The 20,554-nt window shown below is 40.9% G+C and overlaps 1 protein-coding gene across 1 annotated transcript in view; it reads left to right on the forward strand.

Moving 5' to 3' along the window:
• The window catches only part of lamb2l (laminin, beta 2-like), a 54,981-nt gene that overhangs the window by 22,653 nt on the left and 11,774 nt on the right, over positions 1 to 20,554 (forward strand). Inside the window, exons 4-20 of the mRNA XM_062426717.1 lie at positions 4,969 to 5,104; positions 5,296 to 5,369; positions 5,765 to 5,953; positions 6,743 to 6,806; positions 7,127 to 7,329; positions 7,534 to 7,654; positions 8,622 to 8,810; positions 9,291 to 9,470; positions 9,624 to 9,736; positions 10,510 to 10,589; positions 10,796 to 10,952; positions 13,668 to 13,808; positions 15,567 to 15,728; positions 15,861 to 15,982; positions 18,584 to 18,704; positions 19,289 to 19,478; positions 19,587 to 19,730. Coding sequence (XP_062282701.1) covers positions 4,969 to 5,104; positions 5,296 to 5,369; positions 5,765 to 5,953; positions 6,743 to 6,806; positions 7,127 to 7,329; positions 7,534 to 7,654; positions 8,622 to 8,810; positions 9,291 to 9,470; positions 9,624 to 9,736; positions 10,510 to 10,589; positions 10,796 to 10,952; positions 13,668 to 13,808; positions 15,567 to 15,728; positions 15,861 to 15,982; positions 18,584 to 18,704; positions 19,289 to 19,478; positions 19,587 to 19,730 — 2,386 coding nt within the window. The remainder of the gene's footprint in view (positions 1 to 4,968; positions 5,105 to 5,295; positions 5,370 to 5,764; positions 5,954 to 6,742; positions 6,807 to 7,126; positions 7,330 to 7,533; positions 7,655 to 8,621; positions 8,811 to 9,290; positions 9,471 to 9,623; positions 9,737 to 10,509; positions 10,590 to 10,795; positions 10,953 to 13,667; positions 13,809 to 15,566; positions 15,729 to 15,860; positions 15,983 to 18,583; positions 18,705 to 19,288; positions 19,479 to 19,586; positions 19,731 to 20,554) is intronic.

Consider the following 20,554-nt stretch of genomic DNA (forward strand, 5'->3'; position numbering starts at 1 on the left):
TAGATTCAGCATGTAGTCTTGATTACTGTTGATTGTGATTATTATTTCCCATTCATACCTTCTTACTACTGCCATGCACATTACAATCATGCACATTATTTTGTCCTTCATGTGCACCCTGTGTGTCATATTATCGTACAGTAATTCACTACCTACTAATTTTCAGAGTTCCTAAAAGTCTCTCGTGCACACTCAACCTGAATCTCACACCTGCCCGTTCCACCTCTCAACACCCTGCCACACCCTCCACCACCACCACCACCACCACCACCACCATACACTACAGTTTGTTTGTTCTCTCTTTCATGCATTCATCCATCTTCATTCTTCAGTTCCCACTCCTCCATCTCCATTTGTTCATTCGTCTGTTTGTTTGTTAGCCCGGTTGGTTTCCATTAGCGAAGCCCCCCCCCCACCTTTTCAATATCAGGCCTCAGCTGTGGACACGCAAGTCAACCACACCTTCATCACTCATGTACTCCCCCTTTGTGACAATCATCTTTATATACAAACTGTAATTTGCATTGATTGATTACATGCTTTCTTCCTTCACAACATATTTGTTTCAGCCTGGAGACGCAAATCAACGCTCTTTTCAAGAGCTGATTGCTCCAGGACTTTTATCTCTTGACCCTTTTTGTGAGTCAACAGGAGGAGAATAATGGGTATAGTTTTAAATGTCGTTCTTCTTCTTAACTTTCCTTTTAATTTTTAATTTTCATTTTGAGACAGCAAAACAAATCCTCATCAAGAGGGCAACATATGATCACAGCTTTCTGCTGTCACAAAAAGATAACATATATACAAGACCATACACACATTCAAAAACAAAACACACAACAAGTAATCAAACAAAACAAAACAAGACAAAAATAAAAATAAAAATGTCGTTCTAATTCGAGTGGATGGAGGAGTCAACACACCAAAAACAACGATAATGATAGAGGAGAACGATATCATTAGAATCACTTTCAGAGCGATTTGAAGAATGATCAATCAAAATCCTCATTTATGTATTTGAATGCGGCTTTGCTCCTCTCTCACCACAGACTGACGCACTGTAAATTGGAGCAGGAGGACACCTAGAGGTGATTTATTTAGATAGGTCTTTATTGCAAATAAGCTGGAACTTTGTTCCCTATTAAAATAGGTTTATAAAAATTTTTTAAAAAGTTAGTAGATCTTTGTAAGTGGATCTGCGCTCATACTGTGGGGCACTTACACACCACGTTTCAACATGTGCTGCGGGACAGTTTGGTCTGTAAGTACTGAAACATCACAGCAACTAGTGTTTGAAATACTTTTGATCAACACACTGAATCACCACCTACCTCTGAACTCTTCTGCTTTTCTTTTTATTTCTCCGTACAACGTATAGCAGCTCATCAATAATTAGCTGCAGACACAGCTGCAGTGGGCAGCGCGTACTGGACACAGCTGTTTACAGGACGTTATCGTTCTCAGTGTGGACGCTCACATCGTTGTCGTTATAGTAACTGTTCTCATCCTCTGGCTGATGTTGCACAGATGTTATTTGCATGACTTTACAGTGTAAAAGCAAGAAAGAAGTCCACACACTGCAGCTCCCAATGCAGGTAGATTTAATAGGATACCACAAAATGATTTATGTGGTACTAAATGTGGTACCACCCATTTATGGTTTCCTATTAAATCTACCTGCATTGGGAGCTGCAGTGTGTGGATTTTTTATTGTCTTTTACACATTTGTTATTTGGTCCAGCACCTGCTCTCTTACTCAGGATGTCTACCACTAACTTTCATGACTTTACAGCAGACAGGAAAATGATATCTTGTCGTCAACATCATAAGATTGAAACTTGACATCGTAGACACCAACTTTACGTTCATCTGTGCCTTCTTTCATTTTATACTCAACCTCCAGTTTTCAAAGCAAGAGAATGAAATATGTGTAATGAAATCTCTGTTAAAACCTCATCCACTATTCATTATCCATTACCACTCTTTAGTCTCAGTTTAGACTTTCTTTTTCCCCACATGTAAATGAAAATAACTTTACATTGAACAGCAGACAAACTATTTCTAAAAGAGTCTGGTGCAGATCTTACCCATTGTCAAGAGGACATCCCAATACAGACATTTCTGTTAAACATACAGCTTTTGTGCTGCACCCCTAGCTCATACCTCAGTGATGTGAGACAAAATGCTGTAACAGTCTCTCTTTCACCTCTGCTCTTCTTTTCCTACCTGGCCCTCTTTGACACAATTCCTGACAGCTCCACCACCATGTTGACGTTCACCTCCCTTGCACTACATGAATGCATTTCCGTGCGTCTACATGTATGTGCCTGCACTTCCATGCCCCGGGGCGGGTAAATCCGACTTCCAGGTGAACATGATTGACATCCTGTGATTGGTATGGGGCCCCCCTATTAGAGTCGGGGGGAGTGGGGGCAGGACAAGGTGACAACAACCTGTCACACCATAAATCCAACTGAGGACCATTGCTCTGCTGCTCAGTCAGAAGCTACTCAGTCAGACGCCCACACCAAACATCACGATCTCAGCCTTAAAATGTCCAGAAGTTCATCAATCATTTGTGTTTGACGTAGGATCTCCTGGGTTGTTGTTTTGTGCCTCGTGAGATCGGATTGCATAGCTTTTATGCACTGTTGTATCCCAGGAGAAGCAGTGTGTTTAGAGGGGGCTGCTGTTAAACTGAGCTAAAAGACCTTTAAAGAGGCCCTGGTTTGGCCCTTTAGACCCACCTGGTTGAGTGGAACTAAAACCGTAACTCTCTACAAGCTTACAAGATAAAGAAGAAGGGGCAAGAAATCAGGGAATGGAGAAAAAGGAAAGACAAGGAGAAGTGAGGTACTGCATTAATAGGGAAATATCACTTTCAGAGTTAGGGTTAGGGTTAGCGTTTGTTTCAGAGTTAGAACTGAGGTGGAAAGGAAACTGAATGAGGGAGCTGGACTGTAGCTTTTTTTTTTGTAAGGCCACCGTTGTAGTGTGACAAAGCAGTGTTTTCGAATCAACATTAGACTTACATCAGTGCATTGTTGGAGCAGAAAGCCTTGTGGTCGAGCTGACCAGGCCTGACTAATGGGATATAAATAAGAAGAGCTCAGAGGAGGCGGGGGTAGAGGGGGGGGGTCGGGTCTCATAGGCATGAGAGGCACAAGTTCAACACCAAATGAAGCTTTAACAGCGTCTATGAAAGAAAAAAAAGAGTACAGTCAGAATCTGTCTTTTATTTTACTGTATATAGCAAGAATTTCAACTTTCTCATCAAAATGTCACGCTTTTACAAATACCTGATTCTGCTTAGAGTTTTAGCTTTTAATTTAATAACTTCAATTCCAACAAAGCTGCGGAGAATACTCAGTGCTATCTAAAGGTTGTTAGGATGGATGGGGCTACTGTGCAGAAAGGAATGCCCCCCTTCAGCAGCCGGGGGTCCGTGCTGAGGTTGAGGGCAGATTTATGCCTTGATTAGGGAGGGTGGGCGAAGGAAAGGAACGCACACTCAATTACACACAGACATACATGAGTGGGTGCACATGTGGTCACGCACATCCACACGCATCCACCCAATCACACACAGAAACACACACACAGAAACACACCACCTTCAGCACACTTTAGGCATTTCTTTTCAAAATTTCAGCCGAGCGTCTTTAACAGCCATGTTGTTGTTAGCAGCTTAATCGCCCCTGACAACAACCTAATTAGTAAACTGCCGCGGTGGAATCCACTGTTTCTCTGTGCCAGCCTACCCTCGTCTCCCTCGTCCCCGCTCCCCTCCTCGCGGCCCCATCTCGCTCACCCTCTCTCAGCATCTCTGCCGGCCCCCTTCTTTGTCCCCCACGCCCCCGCTGTGCTGTTCGAGACCCCTCTACACTGCGTACCCGATTCTCTCACCTGCGCCTCTCTTTTCTCGAACCTCCTTTTTTTGAACTTTTCGAGCACTCCCCTTCATTCAAAAGCTCTTGCTCTTGCCCTCGGCTCCCACATTCTTGTCTCTTTCCCATGCCCTTTCTCCCGCTCTGCCTTCTGCCTCATCAATGTCAGCTTTTCAGCATCGAACTGCATTTTCCCCACTCTCCTCTCCCTGTGTGCTTCCTTCATAATCATTATCTTAATTATTGATGCTGCAGATGCAACCATTATGAGTCCATGGGCACCCACTAACACCCACAGAGATTATGATATTTTGTGTTTACTGTACGTTTACTATTTATACTAACTCTACAATTTTGACATGTTCATGAATGAATGGACTGAGATCCTATTTAAGATTATAGACTCTTAGTCATACTAGTGGTCTGTTTGTCCACTTTGTGGGTCGGTAGGTCCGCTGCTTTGGTTTAGACAAGGGGTGTCAAAAAAATGGTCAAGAAGCTCCACACCAGTTAAATATCAGTGTTGGTTGCCATTGTTAGCATGTTAGCATTATAGAAATATATTGTTCAAAGTACTACTGCGCCTAATTACAGCCTCACAGAGCTGCTAGCGTGGCTGTGACACTTCTTGTTTTTTGGCAGGCTTCTCTTTTCTATCTTTTGTCAATTGTGTCAATCAATCAAGTCCCCTCTGGCCTTAGTCCAATTCACACTGGTATTAGCACACAGGGGCGTTACCCACTTTATTTCTGCTTGATAGATGAAAGCCCTCCAACAGCTCTGTTATATGGGCTTGATTGACATTTTACAACACCATAGAAACTTGTGTAAACATCATTAGAATCACTTTCAGAGCGATTTGAAGAATGATAAAAACACTGACTGTCAATCAAAATCCTCATTTATTTATTTGAATGCGGCCTTGCTCCTCTCTCACCAGGGACTGACGCCCTGTAAATTGGAGGAGGATGGTTTATCATCTTCTCAGTACAAACCTGAAAGAGATGGAATTTAAAAACTACAAATGACTGTTATTTACTGTTATTACACATCATTTTCTCTTTGTTTTTCACCTCAACAGGAATCAGACAAGTGTTTTGAGTGTAACTCCCGGCGCCACTACGACCCGTACCACCACAAAAACAGCCACCGCATCGAAAATGTGATCTACCTCACGGATCGATTTGAGGACAACACCTGGTGGCAATCTGTCAACGGTGCGTAAGTCTGTGTGTCTGAGTGTAAAAACAGGACTCAAAAAACATAATCAGCTCTGATCAGAAACTATAGAAAATGGTAGAAAAGGTTTCCAACAGTCACTCAAGCAAGCAGACAGTGACTGTAGCAGACAAGCCTAAAGCATCAGTTGCATTGTTATGCTATTGATTGACAGTCATTTCCTCCACAGGAGAGGAGAGCGTCAGTATCAGACTGAACCTGGAGGCTGAATTCCACTTCACACATCTCATCATGAAGTTCAAGGTACGCACAAGCTTTTTCCACATATGTACGTGACAAGCCTGCTATGTGCATGTGTGTATTAGTCGACCTCTGTTTGAAAAGGTGACTCATGTATGTGCTTTAAGCATGTCGAGGCACATACTCGTCTAGGTTTTGTGTTTGTTGTGTACACTCAAAAAATTCAGCGGCTGCATTCCATCCGGCTTTAACCATTGTCCTGCTGTTAGTGAAGCAAACATGGAATAAAAAGTCTAGATAAATCAGTCTGATCACTGATTTTACAGAGATAATCCATAACTTTCATACATACACCACACAAACCACCCTGTGATCTCTGCGCCCTTTTTTAAAAAGAAAAAAATCACCAAAAATAGTAGCAAATGAAGTAAAAAATTCTTCAATTCTCTTTTTCCCAGACGTTCCGACCTGCAGCCATGATCATCGAGCGCTCTGCTGATTTCGGACGGACGTGGCGCCCCTACCGCTACTTTGCCTCAAACTGTACCAGGACCTTCCCAGGCATCCCCGCCAACGGCCTGCACCACATCAATGACATCATCTGCGAGGAACGCTACTCTGACATCGAACCCTCCACTAACGGAGAGGTAAGACAGGAAATACTTGTCGGACTAGGAGGATACAGTTGATAGTACGGAGATGAAGATGTAGCAGGCAATAGTCTTGATTTTTATTTATTTATCTATTTATTTATTTACAAAACAACATTGTGGCAGTCCATATCTCAGTATTTTACGAGTTTCCACCCTGCCTTCTGGAGACATGAATTATTAAAAACAGCAATTTATAGTGTAGTTTCAATCTTAAAAAAAGGCTATATCGTCTCTTAAAACAGCTAGTCACCCTAATTTTTTATCAACGCTCAAATAGGAGGAAATAATGCATTTGTTTGGGGCTATTAAATACCAAAATAATATAAAATTTAGAAGTTATAATCTGTAACATTTCATTCTCAGTAAATTTGATGGAAACACCAGCTCACAGCCCTGTGTTTCTGTTTTATTAATCGCTACAATATTAACAATATATAATATATATAAACCATATAAAGCTGATCTGCTGCCACAAAATGTAGACTTGTTCACAATAAAAGCCACCCCATGTTGAATGCTTCTAATGTGAACTAGCAGCAGTAGCAAATGTTTCCTGTGAATCCCTCATGCATGTCACATCTATATGAATCCACTAATAATGAAAACTACTCTGTTTGACATAGACATTCAGTGCTGTAATTGTCGAAATTGCATTTGTAAATTTTTTCATTTCATTTGAACATCCCTGTTTTAAAATTGATCAAAATTTCCTCAAATCCTAAAATCTAACAGGATTTCTCCCAAAATGTCTCTTGCTAAAAAACCCTCTGTTTTATATTTAAGGTCATTTATAAGGTTTTGGATCCTGCCATTCATGTGAAAGACCCCTACAGCTTGGACATTCAAGGTTAGTAACACTTTCATTAGCAGCGAGTCAATTTGAATTCAGACAAACTTAACACCCTCCATACTTTTCCTCTGAATTTAACTTTTACAAGTAAAATAAGACATCATTTTTGAGGATAAGACAAAAAAGTAAAAGTTTGACATTTTGACATTTAAGTAATATTGAAGTTTAAACAAACTGCTTTTCCTTAGAGGTATCAACAACAACAATGGACACCTTAATATCAGTCATTTAGTACAAAGATGTTGGCATATTAATGCAGTTTCAGCCATAAATCATGCCTAATTAGTCTGTTTTCTTTTTTCTTTGACCCTTTACAGAACTTCTGCGCATCACCAACCTGCGTATCAACTTCACAAAGCTGAACACTCTGGGAGACGACCTGCTGGACCGACGCTCCGACGTCCTCCAGAAGTATTACTACGCCATCTACGAGCTGGTGGTCAGAGGGAGCTGCTTCTGTTACGGACACTCCTCAGAGTGCGACCCGGTGCCAGGGGTTGACACGCATGAACACGGCATGGTGAGTCAGCAAAATGGTATCTTTTGTCATCGCGACATAATCTGTGGGACAGAAACTTATCGCATACAAAAGGCAGAGGGAGCAGAACTTGTTTGTGCCTGTCTAATTTGTTTAGCACAAATTATCACGGCAAGATAATCTCATATCTGACGCTGCTTACATTAACCTATTTGCTTATCATTTTGCTGTGTTCTGATTGGCCAGATCCACGGTCGCTGCGTATGCAAACACAACACAGAGGGCCTGAACTGCGAGCGCTGTCGTCCTTTCCACAACGACCTGCCGTGGAGACCGGCCGAGGTGGAGAACCCACACACATGCAGAGGTGGGAACACGCTCCACAGATGGTGGCGCTGTCTTAAATTACAGTGTATCATTTTAGGCATGGCTTGCACAGCATTGGCAGGTTTTTTCAGTGTTTTTATGCATGTTCCTTATCATTTATGAAAAAACATCTATCTCACATAATGTAGACTGAACATCATCTGCCCTTGAAAGCATATGAAGGACATAAAACATCAAATTAGGATGCTCAGGCCTCAGAGTATCTGCAGCATGCAAGACCTTTTTAATAATACATAGAAAGTCATTTAATACATTTTTTCTGGTTCGATTGATCCAAAAATGACAAACCCAGTAGGGATAATAAGGCCTAAGACTATTTATTAACTACATGAATTTAATTGCATTTATTCTACATTTTTGTCAGCTGTGTAAGACAAATTAATAATAAATATTAGTTAAGTTAAGTTGACAGTGTTTGGTCTGATGATGCTGACTGAAACTTTACTTTTAAAACAGCTTCCTGCAGCACAATCCACTGTTACATTACTCTTATATGAAGTTAATGAGTGTACAATGTCTCTCGACTACAGGCACATGCAAAAAAACAGCAGGCAAGAAAAATTATTCAAGGTTTTTTTTAAAATGAAATTTAAGATTACAATATCTTCTAAGGCCTTTGTTTGAGAGATCTGAATTCAAAGCCTTTCATGACCTGCAAGTGAGTATAACTTATCAAATATTAATTTATTACATATTTACAAATTCATATGTCATCCTGTAGATGAGCAGTTTGCACTCTGTCCTGCTCATTAAGCTGCTTTTTGCTGCTTTTAAAGGATTAAAATGGTTTAGCAGAGATGATGTGGTTGGTTTTTAGAATATTTAATATATATTGGAGGTCAACTCAACTCAACTCTCCCACTGCCGGGGTTTAAATTGTAGTTACTTCTCACAGTCCAGCTAATTAATTAATCCTTATTTGTTCACTATCTTGCTTGTTTCTCCAGAGTGTAACTGTAACGGCCACTCAGACCACTGCCACTTTGACATGGCGGTGTATTTGGCCACGGGCAACGTCAGCGGGGGAGTGTGTGATGAATGTCAGCACAACACCATGGGACGCAACTGTGAGATGTGCAAACCTTTCTACTACAAAGAGCCTAACAGGGACATCAGGGATCCACGGGTTTGTGTCGGTGAGTCATTTGTTATTTTTGTAAAAATGTGTTTTAGCCATGATTTTGGATTGTCCACTTATGTGCTCCAATTATATGTTATATTTACTCTGCCAGTACACTCAGATAGTTCAAGAAATCTTTGAGTCATATAAAGTTATGAAAAGCTCCATTTAGTTTTAGAAGTTAGTTTAAAAAGAATATGAGACTCTTTTTCACACAATAGCCTCGCTGCGTGGTATAAATCTGTGTATAATCTATGCAAATTCAGAATAATAGCACTAGGACACGTGAACATCTCCTTACAGTTTGCCTGCACATACACAACAGCCACTTTTAAGGGTCAGTTTTTAGTTGTTTTTTTCTGTCAAGAAGCTAAATCTTTTCAGTTAATTTTTCCTCACTGCTATCTCTTCACATCTTCATTTATGTCCTTTTGTTCTCTCCTCTCGTTTTTTCCCCCCTTTTACTTCCGCTCTCCGTCCGGCCTCCGACCCCCAGCCTGCGACTGCGACCCGGTCGGCTCGTTGGAGGGGGGAGTGTGCGACAGCCACACCGACGTCGACATGGGGATGATAGCGGGACAGTGTCGCTGCAAAGCCCACGTCAAAGGCATGCGCTGCGACGACTGCAAGGAGGGTTACTACGGCCTGAGCCAGAACGACCCGCTCGGTTGCCAACGTACGTATGCTCGCGTCTGTCCAACAACTGAAAGGGATGGAACTTGAAAAGGAGATCTTTAAAGCACTTCTGACACTTTTCTTACTCTGTGTGTGTGTGTGTGTGTGTGTGTGTGTGTGTGTGTGTGTGTGTGTGTGTGTGTGTGTCCATCAGCATGCAACTGTGACCCTCGTGGCATCATTATGGTGGGAGCCCCGTGTGATCAGATCAGCGGGGACTGCTCCTGCAAAAGATACGTCACCGGCCGCTACTGCAACCAGTGTCTGGTTAGTCGTTTTTCTTTGTCACAGTAAAGCATATTTAAAGAGGAAAACTAAAGAACAGAACATATTTTTTATATTGTGTTGATGGCAAGGATAGCAATTGTGTCACCACACAATGGACTGTTTTGCCATTTCAAGTGGTGGGTGTTATCAAGTGGAGGTTTTCTTTACACCAGCCAAGGACAGCAAATAAAAGTTTTGTTAACATGGATAAAGGGACATTATTACGCAGAAACAAACACACAAGCTGACATAAGGGCTGCAGGAACTTCATAGTCATTTTAAGTGGCCGTGACCATTGACACGTGTCTCCATAGAAGGAACCACCCGTAAAGGACAATCTCCCAGAACTTTTACAGGGGCAAGACGAGTCCCTGCCTCAGTGTATGTACTCCATGCGGCCCCTAAAAATTCCTCATTGCTGATTTGGGTATATTCAAAGCGGGATGTGACGTCAACAGAAAGCGCCTAAATAAGCACAATTTTTAAACCCAGAAGAAGAGTAGTAATAGTAGAAGAATTATTATGTCACGTTCATAGTCCGGAGGGTCCTATCAAGGTCCTACTCTGCAATGGAGAAACAACGGCTGAGAGGACAAAAGCGCTAAATACAAGTGTAAACGACCATCAAGGCTACATTTGACTACACATCTGTTGGAGTGTAAACGCTAATATGTTCTGATTTTTTGGTAAAAGCCAGATGTATGTTAATGCCAGGCACACGATACATGTCATTGTGCATCATGGTTTCTAAAGTTTATTTCCATCCCTGATAGCCTGAATACTGGGGACTCAGTAATGACCTGGCTGGCTGCAGACAGTGTGACTGTGATTTCGGCGGAGCCTTCAACAACAGGTATAGATTTTTTATTTTTTTTTATGTAACTTTAATATATACTTTCTTTATAAAAAAAATGTCTACGTATGGCATATAACCATGAAGTGAAACATCATCATCATCATTCTTTGTATTCCTGAGTGAAAAGCACAGAGAGCAAGGGAGAGAAGAAAAAAGGTTAGTTATAAAAAGACAATTGAAAGTTTTCTTCTCTGTTCCATAAGGTGCATGATGGAGAACGGACAATGCGACTGCAGGAGACACCTGATTGGTCGACAGTGTTCGGAGGTGCAGCCCGGCTATTTCTGCGCTCCGCTCGACTACTACAAATACGAAGCAGAAGACTCCACGGGACACTCACCCGGTGACTCTGCGCTGCCGGTGAGAACACAGCTATGATTCAGCCGAGCTCATTAATTCACATCTCAGCTCGCTGTTACTCCTGGATTCAGATTGTTAATAGATCTTCAGCAACAGAAGATGAGCTGCTGCGTTGGTGTAGAGCTGTTAGCTGTTGCTCTTCCTCAGGAGGGTAGGAAGATCGAGTCAGAATCAGACATACAAAAAAAAACAACACACATACACTTTCATAAACATTATAGAACAGCCATGTTTGTCTTTTTCTTTAAGAAATAGGGTTGTTCTGATAAAAAGATCAGTACCACTCTCATGTCTGGAAGATTATGGCTTCATGAGCTATAACAAGGTCTTAACAATATAATATATACCAACGTCTTAACAATATAATATATGATAATGTCTTAACAAGACTGTAGGAAGTTGAGGTTAATCGTTGTTTAGCATGATGTAAAATTTGCAGTACAACATCACTTTAAGTCACCCTGTTTAGCATTTATAAGCACCAAATAAATACATGTAATGAATTGTTTATAACACAATATAATATAGTGTGTCTTACCTGCTTACAGTTACATTATAGTGTGTTATAAATAATGTATTAACTGATTTATCTATATATTGCTTGTAAATGCCAAATTCACCATCTTTACTTGTCCACAAGGATCCACATGGACTCTCTGCGTGCAGGCCAACATTTTTGACTTGATTCATGCCCAATTTTGGTCTATATCCACCACTTTACTGTACCTGGCCAAGAAAGTGTTCCAGCTTGCAACACTTATACAACTTTCAGTAAAACCACAACACAGCCTTAGGTGCTGGTAGGTGAGTTTTTTAGCTTTGGATGGAGCCAGGCTAGCGCGTCCTTCTGCTTTCAAATCTTTATGCTAAGCTAAGCTAATGGCCTTATGGCTCTTGCCTCATAGTTACACCAGAAAGTGGTATCAATGTTCTCATCTAACTCCCTGCAAGAAAATTAATGACCAAATTATTACTTACTTAACGTCATCAGTAGTAAGAGGTGGGCTTCACCCCAAACATCCTTGATAAAAAGCTCATTTAAAAAAGATTTCAATACTGTTTTATAAAGCTCTCTTTCTTTTTGATGTTCTCGCTGCAACATCAGTAGAATAGAATATAATAGAATAGAATAGAAAGTCTTTATTGTCATTGTACAAAGCACAACCACATGACAGCTGTATCTTTGTTGCTCTTGTGCTGCATCCTTGATCAGTGAACTTTATACAATGAGCCTTGCATAACAGACACATATCTCAGCACCATCAACAGAAGCTTTAACCTTGTGATAGCTCTGAACATCATTATGGATATAACAGATGTATATTTCCTTTTGTTCTGGTAGTCTTCTTGGTGGGATTTTGAAGGATGTTTGTTTGGGCATCAAATGTACTATATGCACGGATGGTAAGTCTTAAGTGCTTTTCAGACAGAATACTGGCTCCATCTATCTGTTAAAGTGATGTTTTCTCATGAAGACACAGTTGTCTTTTACGTGAATGTTTTTAAAGCTTTATTCAGACACCACTGGATATTTACGGAAAGAGCTTCACGCTGGTGAAACACTTAGCACCTGCTGCGTGAGAGAGAGCAGAGAGAGTGTCAGTTAGAGGAAAAGACCATTTCCTTTCACAAGCATAACCACTTCAATCTAGGTAAACACATAGTTATATTACTATTCTCCTCAAGCTTCCACCTGACCAGCATGTCACAACCATTATGACAAGCCTGTTCCTGCTGTCAGTGACTAATCTTACTCATTCTCTTCTCCACCCTACATCAGCACCTCTATCCTCTACCATCTCTACCTACTCTCTTTCCTCACATTCTTTCCTCTGCCTGTCTATCTCCTCGGACCCCGTACCCCCTCCGTTTCCCCCCCACCCACGTTCAGCCCTCTGGGCAAGCTCAGGCAGCCCATGTTTACAACATCACCACTACAGGAATGTGGTGGAAAAGGCAAGTATTGACTCCGGTGTGTTATGAGTAGAAAGGCAACAGTGCAAGACACAGAAGATGAGGAGATGTGTGATGAGAGGCTGTTGTCTTCTGCTCCCGAGTGAAGACGGTTTGTCGACGTGTTCAAGTGATGGCGGATGGAGATGGAGTGTGTGTACATGCTGGAGGACAGAAAAGAGAAGCAGATTGGGGAAGATACTGTCAAAGTCCTGCATTCTTGTGCATAATTCAAACTCCGTAGCTGAAGTGACCCATAAAACCAGCAGACAGTAGCGCAGATACCGACCTGTCACAACCGTTTACTGCTGCGCGGCACACACACACACACACACACACACACACACACACACACACACACACACACACACACACACACACACACACACACACACACACACACACACACACACACACTCTCGGCCTTGCAGTCTTTGTTTCTCTCAGTCACACTGGGGATTTCAGCACAGCGTGGATCTCTCTGCTTTGTGCTGTCCGTTTTACTTTAGGGATGAGAAAGCTGTACAGGATGAACTCCGTAGACTATGAGAAGTGTTTCTGTTACAAGTGTAAAGTATGACTGACATAGAATTAAACCCTCTCCTCTCCTCTGCTCCCCTCCCCTCCCCTCCCCTCCCCTCTCCTCTCCTCTCTTCTCTTCTCTTCTCTTCTCCTCTCCTCTCCTCTCCTCTCCTCTCCTTTCCTCTCCTCTCATCTCCTCTCCTCTCCTCTCCTCTCCTCTCCTCTCCTCTCTTCTCTCAGGGCAAAGTTCGGCCTCAGGCAGAGACGGACTGCGTTCAGCACCTCAGCAACCAGCTGAGGAGGCACCGACGTCACCGCCGCGTCACCAACTCACAGCAGCACCGGGCAGCGCTGAGACGCATCCGCCAGCTTCAACAAACAGTAAGTGGAGAGTTTCAGGTACCAGGTGGACAAAAATCAATGTAGATAAGGTGTTCCCAACTATTATGACCTGTGAGCCCTAAAATAATGCAGTGTCTACTTACTGACGCCTAAGTGTGGTCAGAGATCCTCCTCAGATTTATCCCCTTTTATGGACATTTAGAGGCTTTATGAGGTGAAATTACCTAGTACTTCATTTATTTTAACAATATTTAGTGGCCTTGAATATCTGAAAGTATATTTGAGGGTGTTGTGGGTCTGAAGATGTAAAATAATCTTTATTTTCCACTTTATTTTAGTGGCCTCAGCGAAAAGAAAGTAGAACCATACCATACCATAACCATACAGCCATCTGTTAGTAGCCTTTTTTGTTGAGGCAGTTTTGAAGTTTCACTTTCAATTACAGAATTTGGAAAAAGAAGTGAAATCTTACTTTTATTGTTGGTTTATGTCGTGTCCTGACCCACAGAATGTCTGACAGACAGCCTCAGTCTCTGCTTAAAGAACCAGTCTAAGACAAATAATGAGTTGTAAACCATGGAGAGATATTACAGTAGAGTTCCACAAATATAAAAATAGACCTGGAAATGTACATGATGCTTCCCCTTGAAATTACGGTGACCTGTGATCTGAAAGCACTGATGCAGATGAGCAGAACCTTAGAGCAATTTAGCCTGAAAGACTCATAAAATGGAAATGAATATCCATGATGTACACCTGAAATGTTAGTAAGTGAATTAAAGTCAATTGAAGTCAGTAGACCTTTAACTGCATTACTAACCAACATCTTTACATGAACAGTACAACATTTCCCAAAGCTTCCAAGCTTCCAAAGGATTGTGGTCATGTGCTGTGTGCTCCACCTGGAATTTTGAGGCTACTTAGAAGAATTAAATACTTGGCTGTCAAATTAGTTACATCATATCAAACTGGTCAGGCTGAAAAAAGAGCTGTGAATATGTACTGTAGGACTGCAGGGATATTTAGAGTCCAGTGTGGTCAAGACCCCAGAAACCTGAACCCCAATGGAGGCCGTGACAGTAATCACGATGGTGTGACATTATAACAAGGGATCAACATTCAAAATCATTTATCTGCCAGATCTTTAACAGGAAAAGTAAAGTTATTTATAATTGTAATTCCCTAAATTTGGAAGTAGTTTTTATTGGCACCAGTGATGAGGAAACTGTTGCGATAACACAGACGCAGCCTTTTTCAGACTTTCATTCTTTCTCTCATAAGGTCATGAAAACATTTTTTTTTAATTTAGAGAGATGCTTAAAACACTCATTCAGGCTTCTATTACAAGCCGATTTAGACTATTGTAATTCCCTTTTCACTGGATCACCTAAAAAGTCTGGAAGAAAAACTACAGCTGGTTCTGAACGCTGCGGCCAGGATCACGTCACTTCACTGCTTAAAACACTGCAATGGCTACCTGTGTCTTTCAGAACTGATTTTACAGTTCTTTTACTTGTTTATAAAGCTTTAAATGACATTGCTGCTCCCTACATCAGAGATCTTCTTTCATTTTATGTTCCAGCCAGATCACTGACATCCTCCACCGCTTCTATTTCAAATGTTCCTTATGTGTATTTGGGCAGCATGTTTATATGAAAGGTGCTATATAAATAAAGTTGAGTTGATTTGAGTAAAGAGCAAGAAAATAGACAGTCGGGTCACAAAGAGAGAACATGTGAGTATAATATCAAGTAAAAGAAGAAATCGTTTTTGTGTAACTCTGTCTGTCTCTTTCAGCCGGATGTGAAACCCGTTCACAGAGAACACACTCCCAGCCACATGGTGACGTGGACAGGTCCCGGTTTCGCCCGTGTCAAAGACGGTGCCGGCCTGGTGTTCACTATCGATAACATCCCATACGCCATGGAGTATGACATCATGATCCGCTACGAACCTGAGGTGTGTGAGTGTGTGGACCACAAACTACACAGTCAATCTCTTCTCCTAATTAATATAAGTCTTTTGAACTAAGCTTGTCTTTGTGCGTGTTTGTGTGTGTGTGTGTGTGTGTGTGTGTGTGTGTGTGTGTAGTCCACAGAGGACTGGGAGGCCATAGTTAGTATTTCATCTGTACTGCTGCCTTCCAGTCTCCGATGTGGAAACCTTCTACCAACTGAACAGCTCTACACAGTCACCTTGCCGCACCGCAACAGGTACCAAAACTCAGATGTATGCACTGTATGTATTTGTGTGTGTGTGTGTGTGTGTGTGTGTGTGTGTGTGTGTCTTTGTAGTTCTGAGATTGAGGCCGCTATGTTTATTAAGTCACTAAAGGATTTGTTCAAGTATTCCCAGTCTGGATATGTCTTTGTGTTGATTTATAGCTCAGGAAGAGTTGCATCATTTCATTGTTGTCACTAAAACCTGCCGAGGCTTGTTGTGTGCACTGTGTGAGTCAGGCCTGTATTATTAACTATTGATTCACTGATAAGAAGGCAAACATACCAGAAAGCCTGTGTAAGAATCAGCTACAGGGATATAAAAAGAAAGGCAGCAGCTTTGTTTACTGTAGCTCAGAGCTGTCGGAGCCGAGCAGAGAAAAGTACAGTCTGGCAAGGAATGAATGTGTATTTCCAACCTCAAACACGTGTTCCAGGTTCACTGAGGTTGTTCTTACCTTAGTTTTTTTAAAACATCTTAAAATGGTTACACTAGCTAATTTGTGTGTGTGTGTGTGTGTGTGTGTGTGTGTGTGTGTGTGTGTGTGTGTGTGTGTAGCAGTATTGAAATTGAAGAAGATTATATTGAATAAATTATCTGATATGTAGCAGACTTCTCACATTATAATGACTTGATATTAAGATTATAGTCAGCTGGAAATGATCTTAATAAAGAGTAAACTGCAAAAACAAAGCATACTTCTTGCACAATATATTTTAATTTTTCATCTTTGATTTTTATTTGCTTTTGGTTGTTCTCATGTCGACCCCTTTTAGTGTACAGGCTTGTTAATAAACTCATTTTTTTCCTGATTGAACAACACCATTAAAATCCTTCAATTAAACCAGAAGTGTTCAAACTAATTGTAAAGAACCATGTGGCTGCAGGTTTTCATTCCAACCAAGCAGGAGCACACCAGGCTTCACTCATTTAATCAACTGATCTCAGTCTTCAGACAGTTGATTGGTCGAATCATGTGTGCTGTTGTCCTGCAGACACATGGCCCTTTATTGAATAGTTTGGAAATGCCTGAATTAAACAATAACAGTATGCTATTTACATCATTGTAGTTATGTTATAAATGATGTCAGTGGGTATCTGGCTGTGTCATCATAAATCTACTGGTCTCCATGACAGTTAAAACCATTCAGTGGTCCAACCACCACCACTATTATATTACTGGTTGAACTAGTCCTACCTATAGCCAGTAATTAGCAGTCTGTCTGGTATTAGATTTTTCTCTTGAATTGTGTATTTTGACCTTAAAATAAAGGAACATGGTTTGAATTATGAATACGTGTGTAATTATAAGAGTGCAGACATGTCTACAGGGTCTTCAGGTAGGCACAATCTCAATAACTGGTGTATCATTGAAAGCTTAATGTGTTGCAACATGAGCACATTAGACCGATTACTGCAGATCAATTGAGATTAAGTGTTAATCATCCCTGCGGAAAAATCGAGGCCGGAAAAAGTAGGATATAGGAGGAAAAAAAAAAAAATCCCAACATTAAGACTGTTTAGTTTCACCCTGCTGAAAAGCCTTTCATAGTCTCAATTCATCTGGAACTAAGAGGACAGACCCTGCCCGGATCTAGCTGTCTCAGCGGACCGTAGCTCTCCTTCCGTTCTCTGCGGTTGGTCCGTCAGCCAAAGCCAATTAGCAAAGTGAGCTCAGAGCACAGGCAGAGGGGTGGAAGCCAAACACACAGGTAGAGAGTTGTGAACAGTGTTGTCTGTGGTGAACATTGTTTACTTTAGAAACAGACAGCAAGTCAGGACATGGGAAAAGGAAATAACCTGGCACCAAAACATCAAGAGCAAGACACACCAAGTAGAAAATGAATGTAAATAGGCATAAAACAAGAAGAAATAACGCTAGTATTTTATTATCTTTTGACCTATTCTTAAGAGAATTGTTTTAAAAGTACATGTAATGTGTCTGTTAAGCAGAAATTCAGTGTTAACTTTTGCAAAGTCTAAAATCAATAGGAATAGGAACCCATATTGTGTGGGTGTGTGTGTGTGTGTGTGTGTGTGTGTGTGTGTGTGTGTGTGTGTGTGTGTGTGTGTAAAGTAGTGTAATTCCCAAATTTACACTAAAAATATGAATAACAATCAAACCCACCCTTTTGTGGAGCTTCTTCCCATTTCATCTTCTCCACCTTATTGCTGTATTGTCGGCTCTGTTCAACACTGATGCTAAACCTTTTGACTCTATGTGGGATTAAAACACATGATATGACAAAAAACTTCTAACTCAGTTTTTAAAATGAGAAAAAATATCACCAGCAACTCAGTAGTATGCGTTTTTGACATTGGTACACAAGTGTAGCCAAGGCTGATTGGTCAGTGTTTGGCAAAAACTCATTATAAGCACAAGATCTAGTACTTAGAACTTTGTAGGTCTCGTCAATCTTGCCTCTTGATATAAGAGATTAATAGAGGTAAGCAAGTATTGAGCCCATTGGTGGAAGGAAATAGGGAGATGGAAGGAAAAGGAAGGAGAAAGAACATTTAAATTGAGTCTCAATGACATGCATGAATGTATTTTTCTATCAAAGTCTGAATTTGCATGTGTCATGTTCTTCCAGGTACATCCAGATGCCCAGGCCGTTCTGTTTCGAGCCAAGTAATCGTTACACGGTGTCCATCAGGTTCCAGCGCCACGGGGTCTCACACAGACACCTCACCGCCTTCATTCTTATAGACTCGGTGAGCTCAGACAGACACAGTCTGTCAGACCACTACCCTCATTATCCACATAATCCGCTTTTTAGCTGTCCCTATTAAAAAAGACATAAAAAAAATCTCCTAATTAAATGATGATGGAGGTTAAATTGATTTCAGTGCAGGTTCCTTCAGGTTTCACACCATGATGTTTCCCCCTAGTGGTGAGAAAATCCAATTGCAAACGTCGAATTAATTTTTGGTTGGGATTGGCTTTTAAATAAGTGAATAAACATCCTTTTAAAGCACCTTTTCAGACATTTAAATCATGAAACAAAAAGAGACTAAAGAATTCCCAGTGAAGAAAGAATAACCTTTTCAAAGACACATTGTAAGTCAAATAGCCTTTACAAAAATCTTATTATCTAGCAGATTGACTACTATGACAAAGCTCTTTCTGAGTTGTCCTTTCTGTGCGTAGCATTTTTATGTTTCCCCACATTAAGGAAAGTTAGCAGTATTGTATCTCTTATGATTAATACCACTTCCATGGCTAGTAATCCCTGCCTGTTTATATTCATTCTTTTTTTAAACTCTGGTTTGTTTTTGTTTTTTTTATACCACAATAGCTGGTTCTGATCCCCAAATATACCGAGCTTCCGGGTTTCAAAGACGATCCGGAGGCAGAGCATCGACGGGAAGAGATGATTCGCTACATGTGCCTGGATTCCTTTATGATGACGCCGATGCCCGCTCTGGCTGAGATGTGCACCAAACTCATCTGTAGCATTTCATCCATCATTCACGACGGTGCTCTGGGTTAGTAGACACAGAAACACAATGTGGTTTCAAACCCACACTGACTGCTTTTTAAATGATATTTATTTGCTGATATGTTCTTCCTTTTGTTAAATCTGTTGTATCCAGCTTGCCAGTGCGACCCACAGGGCTCCCTCAGTGGTGAATGTAATAAGGTCGGAGGTCAATGCCATTGTAAACCTAACGTGATGGGTCGGCGCTGTGACCAGTGTGCCCCAGGAACCTATGGCTTTGGAATTAATGGCTGTACTGGTGAGTCTGTTCACATGATACTGTAACATTGTTTTTTACAGATCAGGGCATAATCAACCCCAGAACCAGATGTGGAAACAGTCTCGTAGAATCTTGTAAATCATGTAAAAGAAAATGAAATTACGTTGAGTAAAAAGCATCAGCCAAGTCTGTTGCAGCTTCACTGACCTGTGTGTATAAACAGTTGACCATGTGTCAGCTGTACATCAGAAATGACAACTGACTTTATCGCCCTTGTCCAATCTCATCACAGTTTACTCAGTTGTGTAACAGAAAGCTGAATTGTACACTTGTTCAAGCCCAGTAACTAAAATACTTTTCTATTTGCTCGGTCACCTGATTTGCTTTGTTTTTGTTAAGTGCCTCTCATAGATGTTTAAGGTGCAATAAACTAGTAGATCCCATGTTTTCATATGTAAAAATGTATATTACATGTAGATTCTAATATTTTCTAAGGCAGAGCACACAGGACATACATTATTTTCATGTTTTCTGTCCCTGATACTGTAGCGCATTTCTGATTTGTCCATCTGTAGAACATGATTGCATTTTCAGATTTATATCCTTTTTCACCCAAAGAGAAGTGTGCTTACACTGTGTCATTTTAATTTTCATTTATTTTGGTTTAGATTTGAATTTCCTTCAGCCTGTTCTTATAATTCAAACTGATGCTGTCAAATCAATACAATTTATACAGAACTTCTCTACATCTATCTATCCATCAGATCTACTCTACATGAAGAAAGTCATTTTCTGGAGGTCATGCATTCACATTTGTATTGGTCCCAATGCGGAACTTTTTAGTAATATATAATTACATATTT

This window comes from Scomber scombrus, chromosome 10 (assembly GCF_963691925.1).
Source record: "Scomber scombrus chromosome 10, fScoSco1.1, whole genome shotgun sequence".
NCBI classification, from domain to species: domain Eukaryota; kingdom Metazoa; phylum Chordata; class Actinopteri; order Scombriformes; family Scombridae; genus Scomber; species Scomber scombrus.